Source organism: Gossypium arboreum, chromosome 6 (assembly GCF_025698485.1).
Source record: "Gossypium arboreum isolate Shixiya-1 chromosome 6, ASM2569848v2, whole genome shotgun sequence".
In the NCBI taxonomy this organism is placed as follows: domain Eukaryota; kingdom Viridiplantae; phylum Streptophyta; class Magnoliopsida; order Malvales; family Malvaceae; genus Gossypium; species Gossypium arboreum.
Window position 1 is genome coordinate 5,790,046 of NC_069075.1, and position 13,966 is coordinate 5,804,011.

At 36.1% G+C, this 13,966-nt stretch overlaps 1 protein-coding gene across 1 annotated transcript; it reads left to right on the plus strand.

The window, feature by feature from the left end:
- The first annotated feature begins 7,445 nt into the window (after positions 1-7,445).
- Positions 7,446-8,708, plus strand: LOC108485274 (uncharacterized). Its single transcript, XM_017789103.1, has one exon. The coding sequence runs from the start codon at positions 7,446-7,448 to the stop codon at positions 8,706-8,708; it is 1,263 nt and encodes a 420-aa protein (XP_017644592.1).
- Positions 8,709-13,966: the final 5,258 nt, after the last annotated feature.

Below are 13,966 nucleotides of genomic sequence, written 5' to 3' on the forward strand. Positions count from 1 at the left end.
TTAACGTACTCAATCAGCACATGGGTGCTTCAATAAGCAACAGACAACTTATGGCTGATGCTGCCAAGATTTTGAAGGACAATGGATTCAAGCAGAACCCTTGCCTTTATTGCAGTGATGAGAATACAAGCACACCTTTCTTGGGTGGCTTTGCTTAAATTTCTGATCAAAATGCTAGTGCTCCGGCTGTTAATGTCATTAATAATAATAATGTGCTATGTTTTGCACTACTAGAATAAATTTGACAGCCAGTTGACTTATATCTACCTACCGCGGTTTTCCTATGCATCTTCTTATATAGCGTGCGTTTGTTATGTGTGAAATTCTAGTGTATAAATAAAGAAATAATAACTTTTATTATGTTATTTAGAGTTTTTTAATTTTATAAGTTAGGGTAAAGGAGGTTCCGGATTGTTATAATTAAGGTGGCGGAATATTAGAAAAATGGAGTACCAGAGAAACTCAAGGTTTTTAACCATGGTTTTTAACCATCTTCAGGGTGAGTTTGGATGGATCATGTGGTGCAATGCATTTAGCTTACATCTCACATTACAGTATCTAATCTTATCATCACCGCTATTTTTACACTAACCATAGGTGTTACAGGCCAATTTTGACCCACATTAACTACAACCAAACAACCCAAATTAAACCCTTAAACCCAACAATATCCTAAAACCCATCAGCCTACATCCATTAAAATTAAAACCCTTACAAATAAACCTTAAAACCCAAGCCCATTTCCCTAACCCAAACTAAAAAACCCAAATAACTAAAAACCCTAAGCCCACTAAACCAGCCCAAGACCTTAACACACAAAACAAATCAGAAAAAATCCTAGCCCCCCCTAGCTGCCGCCTCTATCCCATCGCCCATGCCTCTGCCACCACCTGTTCCACCGTCGCCAACTACCCTGCAAAGATGAAGCAAACACGCAACAATAGCAAAAATAATAGAAAATAGTAGCAAATCATGTAAAAAATGGCTATAAAAAGCCAAGCAAAATGTTGTAAAGGATTGGGTAATTTTTTTCTTAAAAACACAAAGCATTCGGCAATCTTAAACAATACAAAAGCATTAGATTTTAAAGTAAAGCAGTGATTCAATAGCATCAAAATAGAGAAATACAAAAGCCAAATCGGAAGAAAATAGGTGATTTTCATTTTTTTTTTGTATATTTCAAATCTTTTTTTATATATTTTCTCATTTTTTACATTTATATCTATATAAACAAAATGAAACAAATAACCAAAAAAAAAGAGAAATTTTTACCTTTCCTGCCACCGTGTACGGTGGCCGGCGATGACGGCGACGGCGGCTTCCCCATGGCTGGATTCTGGACTCGTCCAGAGAGTTCTCTCCCTCCCACTCCTTTTTTCTTCTTTCAAATGTTGAAAGTGAATTTTTTTAAAAAAATTTGGCCTTTTATAGCCTCCCAAAAAGACGTCATTTTGGGGCTGCCTTTTAACCTCAAAACGACGTCGTTTTGAGCCGACCCGTGCGACCCGACCCGCTCCAACCTTAAGATCTGCGTGTTTTTATCTGAGGGGCTATTTGCGCATTTAGCCCCTCTACTTTTCAGTGATTTTGCAATTAAATTTTATCTGTATTTTAATTTTACCCCGAAATTCGTCGCGCTTTTCAATTTAGTCCCCGCTGATGCGCTGCGTTTTGAAGGGAATGAATATTTTCTGTTTTGGTCCTCCCAAATTACCCGCGTATTGTATTTTAGTCATTTTCCCTTTATTTCTTTTTAAAATTGGCCCCAAAACTCGTTCTTTAGTTCAATTTTAGTCCTTTTTGTTTACTTTCATTTCTTTATTATTAAATTAGTTATTTTAATATATTATTATTTACTACTTTATTTTCCTTACGTTATTATTATATCATATTGCCTTTTTATTATCATTATTATATTATTATTATTTTTCATCTACATATTATTTATATTATTTTTATGATTATTATTATTGTATTTATTTTTACCACTATTATATTTATTATTAGTATTAGTATTATAATTACTAGTATTACACTTATATATATATATATATATATATATATATATTTATATGTAAAATTATCAATGTTTATTTTAATATTATCATCATCTTAATATTAATATGTATTTATTTTTAACATATGTATGTATATATTTATGTAATATTATTAATATTTGTTTTTAACATTATTATTGTTTCTTAGATGTATACATCATGTTTTTTAATACTATACTTTTAATACTATATTATGTATATATTTTACATGTATTATGTACATATTTTCAATAACTATATCATATGTATATATTTTATGTACATACTTTTAATATTATTATGTATTTATTTTTAATATATATATGTATATATTTATGTAGTATTATTAATAGTCGTTTTCTTATTTCTAATATGTATATACTATTGAAATACTTTAATACTATATTATGTATACATTTTTATATATTACGTGTATATATCTTTTTAATATTGTATTTTATATATGTCATGTATATATTTCTAATATTATATTATATTTTTACATATTATCTTATGTATATATTTTTAATAACTATATTATGTATGTATTTTTAACGCTATATTATGTACACATTTTTAATACTATGTATATACCTTTTATTCCTATTATTAAGTATATATTTTAATAAATATATGTATATATTCATGTATCATTATTATTAGTTTTTTATATTATTACTGTTTTCAATATATATTGTATATATATATTTTTTATCTAGTATTATATGTTTTATATATATATATATATATATATATATTGTCACTACTATTTCATATTTTCATTATTACTATTATTATCACATATACATCGTTAATGTTTTATATATTATTTGCTTCAGTATATTCTTAACTTTTATTATTATTTGCATGTTCCGAATTTAGCTTATTAGATCATATCTTATTTCAACATCGATATTAGTTTTTTTTTTTTTTATTTTCAATAAATAAGGAAACACATCGATTTAACATTAAGTCGTCGATATTCATCGCTATGTTGGGTGAATATCAATCAGCTTGTGTTAAAAAGGGAATGTCCTTCTCAAAAGAAATCGAAATTATAAAATTTCTCGTGTGTTGATCGGATCATGATTAAATGTTACATTGAACTCGCATTTTTTGAAAATTAAGACAACGCATGTTTAATGAGATACCAATTTTGGGCGTCGCGGGGGTGCTAATATCTTCCTCGCGCGTAACCGACTCCCGAACCCTATTTTTTTCTCTGGCTTTTAAACGTAGACCTAAACTCGGCCTTCTTTTTGTTTAAAAAATATTTTTTTAAAGAGGATTTATTAGGTGTTCGATCACACCTAGGAAAAAGGATCGGTGGCGACTCCCCTTTTTAATAAAATCGCAAGTCGGTTTTCAAATTTTCAGATAATTGCTTCAACTAGCAACCAAAGTGAAATTTTACGTCGCTACAACTGGCGACTCCGCTGGGGACTTTTTTTGAGAGTCGAGCCTAGAATTAAACACGTGTTGTCAAAATTTTCAAAATTCCTTGTTCAAATTAATATTTAGTTGTGATCCTTAAATTTTGTTTTTGAAAAGTCATTCATTTGCATCATGTTGTAAACATTCTTCTAACTTGTTTTATCTTGTTGATTTTCAAATCTAAGTTTTTATGGTTTTAGTTTTTTGTAGTTTAGTTTTTAAATAAAATGTAAAGGTTTGTGAGTTTCTCCCCACACACCGAGCACTTGTATTTTTGCATAACATGAGCTCTCTACCCCGGTTCCGTCTGCTTAAGTGGAAGTAAACGCTATGTCTTCGTGAGTTAATTCGTCCCTCTACACAGGCTAGTGAATACTTTCGCTTGTCCCTCCGCATAGGCATAAGTGGATGTAATCCCTCGAATTGAACTCGTGAGCCTGTGATGGGCTATGACCGAGGCTTCGTACTAGTCTTAGTAGACGATAGTACGAACAATTCGAGTACCTGTCTAGAACCAAAACCGCATATAGCGAACCATACGAGCCACCTAACTAGAGCCTTGCTGAACCTCCGTCTGTTAATAATCACCAAAATAAGTACACGGGAGAAACGCCTCTTACCTTTCATTTCTTTTACATTTATACTTTTGCAAAGGAATCGGGTCTATTGGACCGGGTAACTTAATTTGTTAGATTCTTCATAGTTTTTTCTCTGTTCATATTTAGTGTGATTACTAACAAAGGTTGTTTATTTTCATTTTCATGTTTCATCATGCATCATAGGTATCTTGATTAGGAAGGTGTTGATTAGAGATTGGTTGCCAAAAAGGGGTTTCTGATGGAGGAGTCAATTACACAAGTAATAGAGAAAAATACCGTGATTCGAGACTGGTCTTTGAAGACTCAGAAAGTGAAAGGGGATAGTTTAACGGAAGGATGTATCTCCAATCTTCCCGAGCAAGTGATTTCAAATGCTCGTCAAAATAACCTCGAAGATTTGACTCAGATTTGGAAACAATGGGACTCAGATACTAGAGGCATTTTTACTGAAAAGTACAGAGATATAGCTCACTTGATCACCGTCAATGTAGACGAACAGTTGATTCAAGCCATGGTTCAATTCTGGGACCCAGCATACCAATGTTTCACTTTCAATCAGGAAGATATGATTCCGACCATAGAAGAGTATGCTGCCTTGCTTCATGTTGACAACGTACACTTCAACAAGATATATGTGAAATAGCCCAAACCAATGACTTTCAAGAAAAAGCTAGTGAGGTTGACGGGAATGACTGATATATGGGCTGAAACACAGATAAAGAAAAAGAATGAAGCCAGTTGTATTCCGTGGTTTTCTCTGCGAGACTTAGTTCAAAATCATCCAGATATTGCGAAGAGAGTGGATCTGTTTGCTTTGGCCATTTATGGATTAATTGTCTTCCCAAAGGTTCTCGGGCATGTAGAAGTTGCGGTAGACAATTTCTTTGAAAGGTTGAGGCAAGCGATCAATCCTGTCCCGACTATCTTGGCTGAGACTTTTAGGTCTCTAAGCAGTTGTAGGAGAAAAGGGGAAGGACGTTTTATCGGATGTGCACAGTTATTTAATGTCTGGATTCTAAGCAATTTCTGGAAAGTGGAGCGCACACATTTTCACATGTTTTCAAAAACATTCGTCCCATTAAAAGCTTACCTTGAGAAAGATTGGCCAAAGGATGTCACTGAATAGCATTGGGTTTCAGTTTTTTAGAACCTTCGTACCGAAGATATAACCTACAGAGCACCATGGATCCGTCCTTCAGATCTATTATACAAATGTGGAAGCCAAGATTGGGTGCCTTTACTAGGATTATGGGGAGGAACCGGATACGCTCCGTTAATGGTTCAAAGGCAGTTTGCTTCACGACAGTTCATACCCACCACCGGAGGGTTGGCACAGTTAGAGTTTGCCTTTACAGGTGAAGGTTTCATGAAAAGAGTCCGGAATACTGCAAAGGCTTGGAAAGAAATTCACCTAATGGAGTTAGCTCTCTATGCTGATACTATCACTCAAGATTATGACTTATGGAGAAAACAACGAGTAAATAGTCAACAAATCACACCGACGAGTTATACTATCCAGTATTCTTTCTCGGAAGAAATGCCATCCGAGCTGGAAATAGTGAGACATGAATTTGAACGTGAAAAGGCTAAGTTGTTATGAGATATTAGTTCTCTTCAAAAAGAAAACTACCAGCTGAAGATCGAGGTTCAAATTGAAGAATCCAAAACCATGAAAGTTCAAAAAGAAGTTGAGATCGTGAGAAACGACTTAAGGGACCTTCATTTGGAAAATAAAAAATTAAGAAACACTATAAAAAATAGTGGTTTGGGCAAGTCGTCAGCAGAATGAAAGGAAGAAATTAGTAACATCAAAGGTGGGATGAAATTCTGGAAAGGGAAAGCAAAGAAAGAAGAGGAAAAAGCTGCACATGCTATGATAGAGATAAGAAAAAAGAATGCTGAGTATGAAACTGTGACTGCAGAATTTGTGACTAGTCAGTCCAAACGTCAAGAGCTAAGAAGGAAAATACGAGATCTAGAAAATATGCTGCAATCTCGTCAGCAACAGTTCGATACTCTTCTAAAAGCTTTGGAAGAAAAGAATAGACAGTACGACAGAGACACTCACACCTACGAAAGAGCTCTCCAAGAAAAGGAAATGCTACTCGGCTTTTTTATCAATGAAATCTGCAAGGCAGCTATGCAAGTTGTGCAATTATCAGATGAAGCCGAAACTCTCAGTTGCCAATTCCCTTCGAGCCAAAGATCAAGCATGTCAGAGTTCTTAGAGCGAGTGAAGAAATAAGGCGATGTGGCTAGGAAATTTGTGTAACTGTTAAATAAAAAAAAAATGACGAAACATTTTGTAATAGACTTTTTTGATAAATGAAATGCCTAAGTATGGGGCTACTTGAAATCAACACCAAAATTCTTGCATATTTATTCATGACTAACATTCATTCGTCATTTATTCAACATTCATTTGTCATTTATTCATTCATCCATTCATTGCATGTACATATCCCATAATCATTCACTGAGGCTAAACCGCAGTTACGACACTCCAAGTCTGGAATCACGCCATTCTTATAGGACGCGCCGAAAAGCTAGAATTATAGAAGCCGAGTTCAATAAGAGAATTGAAAGGATGGAAAGGACCCAAAGAGAATTGCAAGAGCAGTTGACCAAGTCACAACAGGAAGCAAGAGATCTGATGTTGAGCTCTCGAGAGGAATCGCTCGAGCAAAGAGATCAGATGGCCAAAATGATGGAGATGATGATAGCTTTGGTCAAAGGAAAATGACCTATGCAGAGCCCTGACACTATGGAGCCTCAGCCAAGAACTAATCATGATCAGGATCCGCTCTATCCCCTAGGATTCACTCCACCTCATGCACATGTAATGTAAAAAAAATGTCCTTGAGGAGAACCTGCAAGCTTGGAGCAACGACCCGTACTCCCTGCTCATTTAGGGCAAGGTATATCCGTAACAAACCCCGGAGCTAATCCTACCAATCCCAATGTTCCAGATTTGGATGATCCGGTAGAAATAGCCAGGTTGAAAATGGATGATCATGATGTTCAGGAAAAGTATAAGAGTTTGGAAGAAAAACTCAAAGCGATAGAAGGTACTGTAGCCTTCTCTGCATTGAGTGCCAAAAAGCTCAGTTTGGTGCCCGATCTGGTTCTGTCTCTAAAATTCAAAGTACCAGATTTCAAAAAATACGGTGGCACAAGATGTCCAAAAGCGCATCTTATCATGTTCTGCCGAAAGATGACTGGTTACGTGAATGAAGATAAATTGCTAATATACTGTTTCCAAGACAGCTTGGTCGGATCAGCCCTTCGATGGTATAAGTAACTCAATAGAGAAAGGATCCGATCATGGAAGGACTTGGCGTCAGCATTTTGTGAACAATACAAGCATGTATCCGATATGGTGCCTGATCGGCTAACTCTGCATATGATGGAAAAGAAGCCGATGGAGACTTTTAGGCAATACGGGCAAAGATGGAGGGATATCTCGACTCAAATAGAACCCCCATTGACTAAAACTAAAATAATGGTCCTCTTCATCAACACTTTGAAAGCACCATTTTATGATAAGTTGGTAGGAAGTGCCACAAAAGACTTCGCAGATATTGTAATATCCGGGGAACTTATAGAAAATGCCATCAAAAGTGGAAGGATGGAAGGTTCTGAGAGCTCGAAAAGGGCAGCACCCATAAGGAAAAAAGAAGGAGAAACCCATATGGTGGGAATTGGGAGCCACCACACTTCTAATCCTTACCTAACCCAGCCACGACCTCGATATCACCTGCCTCCAAACTTTTATTATCCTCCCCAAAGCCCTTACTATCAAGCACCTCCTCCTTACCCCGTCTACGCCACAGATAACCAAAGACCATTTGCCATGTTCCCACCAAAAACCATGCCTGCTCAAAACCAACCCAAAAATGAACAAAGACCGATAAGATCCAATCTTGAAAAACCCCAGTTCACCCCAATTCCCGTGTCATACGGAGAGCTGTACCCAAAACTGTTGGAAAAACAATTAATATCCCTACATTATATGACACCCCTAAAGCCTCCATACCTGAAATGGTACGAACCTAATGCTAGTTATATGTACCACGTTGGAAACCAGGGGCACTCTACAGAAAATTGTTTGGCCTTTAAAAGGAGGGTTCAAGGTCTTATTGATGCAGGCATTCTACGATTTGATGATGCAGGCAATACGGTTGGAAATCCGCTCCCTAACCACACTGAAGGGAACATGAACGCGGTGACAAAAGAAGATAGAAGGCGTGCCAAAAGTTGTGTTTCTAAAATAAAGATACCGCTGCGAAAGATTTGTGAGGTAATGGTTGAAAAGGGGCCGTTCTGTCATCCCAATAGCATTCTCAAGTGTTTTTGTGATTTTCATGGGATCGAGGGGCATGACATCCAGTCTTGTGAAGGATTCAGAAAACTACTTCAAGACATGATAGACAACAAGGAAGTCGAGATCTTTAACAAAATGAAAGAAGACGATGAAAGAGAAGTATGCACTTCTGATAATCAATCATCGGATTTCCCTTATAGTGCCGATCGACCATTGGTGATTTATTATAATGCAAAAAAGGAGCAAGTGAAACCAAAGATGATAATTGAAGTACATTCTCATTTCCCTTACAAAGATAACAAGGCAGTACCATGAAAATATGATGTCAACATTATCATACCTGAAGGTGAAAAATCCAAAGTCACAACCGGAAACGTTGACGAAGTAGGACACTTCAACCGCAGCAGGAGGTGTTATTCTAAAACGGTCGAACCAATGAAAAAGACTAATGATTTGAAGCAAAAAGGAAAGGCACCGATGTATGAGGCCGAGGTAGAACTTGAGACTCCATCTGAATAAGAAGTTAAAAGGCTTGTGAATGAAGAGGAAGCACATGAATTCTTGAAGTTCATCAAACATAGTGAATATAATGTCGTGGAACAGTTAAGCAAACAACCGGCGCGAATCTCGGTATTATACCTACTGTTGAATTCAGAACCACATCGGAATGTTTTGCTGAAAGTGTTAAGTCAAGCTTATGTGGCAAGCAATATATCTGTTGAAAAACTTGATAGGTGGGTGAATAACCTGGACGTAGATAATTTTATTTCTTTCAGTGATGATGAAATACCGCCAAATGGTAGGGGCTCCGTAAAAGCATTACATATCACAACTCGTTGCAAGGGTTATATAATACCGAATGTGCTCATTGATAACGGGTCAGCACTCAATGCCATGCCTTTGGCTACGCTTTCTAAAATTCCAATTGATTTATCTTATCTGAGGCCTTGTCACTCTACAGTAAGAGCATTCGATGGGACAAGACGAGAAGTCATGGGAAAAATTAAAATTCCTCTAGAAGTGGGCCCATATATATATGACATCGAGTTTCAGGTCATGGACATCATGCATTCGTATAATTGCCTTTTGGGAAGGCCTTGGATCCACTCTGCTGGGGCAGTTCCTTCATCTCTCCATCAAAAAGTGAAGTTTATTATGGATGGTCTTTTGGTCACTGTCGTGGGTGAGGAAGACATTGTCGCATCTATCTCTACTGATACACCATACCTCGAAGTAAGCAAAGATGCAGTAGAATGTTCCTTTCGCTCCTTCGAATTCACCAATGCTACGTTCGTTGCTGAAGGAAATAAAATTCTTGTGCCCAAGCTGTCAAGGAATACCCAAATGGGAATTGAGTTGACTATAGGAAAGGGAGCCCGAGCAAGAAAAGGTTTAGAAAGATATCAACAAGGGATAATTAGAGCACTAAAATCAGTACCCCACAAGGCTCGATACGGTTTAGGGTTTGAACCAGATATGCGACAAAGAAGAAAACAGTTGCAGAAAGATCGAGAAAGGCGGATTGCAAGAGCCTTAGGCTGAAAATTAGAAGGGAGCCCATAACGTACCCTCCTTTGTCAAAAAGATTTACATCTGCAGGAATGATATACCCCAGGCAAGATAATCAACGAAGCACGCTGATATTGATTGAAAGGGGTCTTTCGAATGTCAGTATAAATGTCATTGACAAAGGAAATGATGCAATTAAAGATGTTTCAATGATACGCCCTTGTCCTCCTGGATTCATTTTGAACAATTGGACTGCTGTGGATCTCCTTGTAGTTTCTAAGTCTTCTCCAGAGTAATGCTCAATGTTAACACTCTTCTTTTTGTGTGTCTCTAAGTAATAGTAGGGATTCTTTTGTAAGAGCTTATGATTTGCTCTTTATCATTTAAATGAACATTAATGGAGATGCATTTTGTCATGGTCTTTTCATTCTCATTAACTTCATACTTTTTCCCTCTTCTCACAGCCTGTCATTGCATATATCTCATATCATGCCATTATGCTTGTTGGTCCCAATACTTTGATGCTCCTCTATAGTTTTCCTTTCCATTCAACTTTCAGGTGCTCAGATATCAACGATATGAACAAACCTGTTACAAATCTTGAAATCGATTTCGAGAAAACTATTTGTTTAGGAGAGTTCGAAGCTGAAGAAAATGTTGAAGACTATGTCTCGTCTCCTGACTTACTAAGAATGGTAGAATAAGAAGATAAACAGGTTCTACCTCATCAAGAATCTGTTGAGACAGTAAACTTGGGAAATGAAGAAAAGAGGCAAGTAATGAATATTGGGACCTCTATTTCAGACAACATCAAACATGATTTGATCGCTTTACTTCATGAGTACAAAGATGTATTTGCATGGTCGTATCAGGACATGCCAGGATTGGATGAGGATGTAGTGCTCCATAGACTCCCCTGAAACCAGAATGCAAACCCATTCAACAGAAGCTAAGACGAATGAGACCTGAAATGCTGTTAAAAATAAAAGAAGAATTCAAGAAACAATTCGATGCTGGCTTCCTACAAGTCTCCAAGTATCCACAATGGGTAGCTAATATAATCCCAGTACCGAAGAAAAATGGCAAGGTACGAATGTGTGTGGATTACCGCGATCTGAATTGAGCAAGTCCTAAAGATAATTTTCCTTTGCCACACATCGATACATTGGTGGATAACACAGCCAAATATTCATTGTTTTAGTTCATGGATGGATTCTCGGGTTATAACCATATAAAGATGGCTCCTAAGGATATGGAGAAAACTACTTTCGTAACGATGTGGGGAACATTCTGTTATAAGGTGATGCCGTTCGGATTAAAGAACGTTGGGACAACGTATCAGAAGGCCATGGTGATGTTGTTTCATGACATGATGCACAAAGAAATAGAAGTCTACGTCGATGATATGATCGCCAAATCCAAGGGGGAAAGAGAGCATGTTGGGAACCTCAGGAAGTTGTTCGAAAGACTGAGAAAGTTTCAGCTGAAGCTCAATCAGGCCAAATGTACGTTTGGGGCTACCTCGGGAAAATTGCTAGGCTTCATCGTCAGTGAGAGAGGCATTGAAGTTGATCCAGATAAGATAAAAGCCATACAAGAACTACCACATCCGCGCACGTAAAAAGAAGTCAGAGGATTTTTAGGGAGGTTGAACTACATCGCTCGGCTCATTGCTCAACTTACCAACCAGTGTGACCCAATTTTTGACTCCTTTGAAAACATAATCCGGGATAATGGAACGAGGAGTGCCAAGTGGCTTTTGACAAGATAAAACAGTATTTGTCTAGTCCCCCGGTGTTAGTACCGCCAACTCCAGGAAGACCGTTAATATTGTATCTGACTGTGTTCGAAAATTCAATGGGTTGCGTACTGGGGCAACATGATGAGTCAGGGAAAAGAGAAAAGACGATCTACTATCTTAGCAAAAAGTTCACAGAGTATGAAGCAAAGTATTCGTCAATTGAAAATTTATGTTGCGCTTTGGTTTGGGTAGTTCGGAGGCTCAGGCAATATATGTTGTATCATATGACATGGTTAATTTCAAAGCTGGACCCAATAAAGTACATGATGGAATCACCTACACTCTCAGGAAAAATGACACGATGGCAGATCCTACTATCAGAATACGACATTATTTATGTGAGCCAAAAGTCGATAAAAGGGAGTGCAATAGATGATTTTTTAGCAATTCGAACAACGGAGGAATACGAGTCATTGAGATTTGATTTCCCAGATGAAGACTTGATATGCATTACGGGAAAAGAATCTGAGTCATCCAAAGAGAAGTCATGGAAGATGAGCTTTGATGGCGCATCGAATACATTGGGGCATGGTATTGGAGCAGTCTTAGTATCACCAGAAGGGAACCATTATCCATTCACTGCTAGGCTGAATTTCTTCTGTACCAACAACATAGCGGAATAAGAGGCCTGTATCATCGGACATCGTGCAGCTATTGAATGAAACGCCGAAATCTTAGAGGTGTAAGGGGACTCAGCGTTGGTGATATACCAAAATTGTGGAGATTGGGAAGTGAGAGAATCGAAATTAGTTAAATACAGTGATCTAGTGGCAGTACTTGTACAAGCCCAATTTTGGGCCCAAATAAACATAACCCAACTACCTAATTAAAACCCAATACAAACCCAAAACCCTTAGCCCAAAACACTAACCCAACCCCAAAAAAAAAATCAGAAAAAGAAAACCCTAATCCCACCTACTCCACCACCCTTGTTGGCCACCCACCTTGGCCACCTACACCACTATGCCACCACTCCACTTGCACTTACAAAAAGAAGAGAAAAGAAAGATAATATAAAATAAATCATGTAACAAGGCTATAAAAGCCATCAAAACACAATGTAAAAGGACCTTTTTTTTCTTCATCAATACAAAGGAGGGACATTGAATAAAAACAGCAGCAATTCAAAGCAAAAAGAACAACGAAAGCAATTGAAATAGAAAGGAGGTTCAAAATCGGGCTAAGGTTTTCTTTTCTTTTCTTCTTCTTTTTTTTTTTCTATTTTTGAATCTATCTTTTCCTATACAATATATTAGATTATATCAAAAAAAATATTTAAAAAAATATAAAAAATGACGTACCTTTTATATTTTTCGGTCACCGTGTGCGGTGGCCGGCGAAGGCGGCGACGGCGGTGGTCCACGGTGGCGATCGGACTGAAACCTCGCCAGAGCAATGGCCATACCCGTGCGACCCGACCCGCCTTACCTGAGATTCGCGCGTTTTTACTATAGTGGGTTATTTGCCAAATAAGTCCTTCCACTTTTAATTCAGTTTGCAATCATTTTTGTTTATCTAAATTTGTACTTAATAATTTGTTTCAGTCTCAATTTAATCCATTTTTATTATTTAACTATTTTAATGTTAAATTAGTTAATTTCATTATTTTTTTATTATTTGTGCTATTATCGATTACTTTTCATGTATATATTATATTGTTGTTATTATTCCTATTATTAAATATTCTTATTATTACTATTATTTCTATTCCTTTTATTATTGTTTATTATCAATATTTATTATTATTGCTATTATTGCTATTATATCTTAATTTATATTCGTCTTATCTAATTTTATTTCTCTCTTTATATTTATGTTTATATTTTATGTATTATACCTATCTTTATATTTACGCATGAACATTACTATTTTACTATTCTTTGTTTTTTTTATTATCTTCATTGGCATTTTTACTTATTATCATTTTGTATCTTTGTTAACATTATTATTATTATTTCACTATCATGTTTTTCTTATCACAATTTTTATTATTTTCTTTGTTACAACTTAACGTCCTATTATTACTATTATTTTTATTTTTATTACCATTATTGTTATTGTAATTTTATCTATATGTATTTTGTTAATACCATTTATTACTATTTTATGCTTTTTATTTATTATAAGTTTGTTTACTTACTCATATGTTTATTTGCTTACCCCGATTTAAAATCCAATTTGTACTATAATTTGCTTTGTTATTTCCTTTATCGTTGTATTTTTATTTCGTTTTGTTCTCATTATCATTATTTCATTATGTTTA

Excerpts from the sequence above, each read along its gene's own strand:
- LOC108485274 (XM_017789103.1), top strand. The coding sequence starts at position 7,446 with ATGGTGCCTGATCGGCTAACTCTGCATATGATGGAAAAGAAGCCGATG.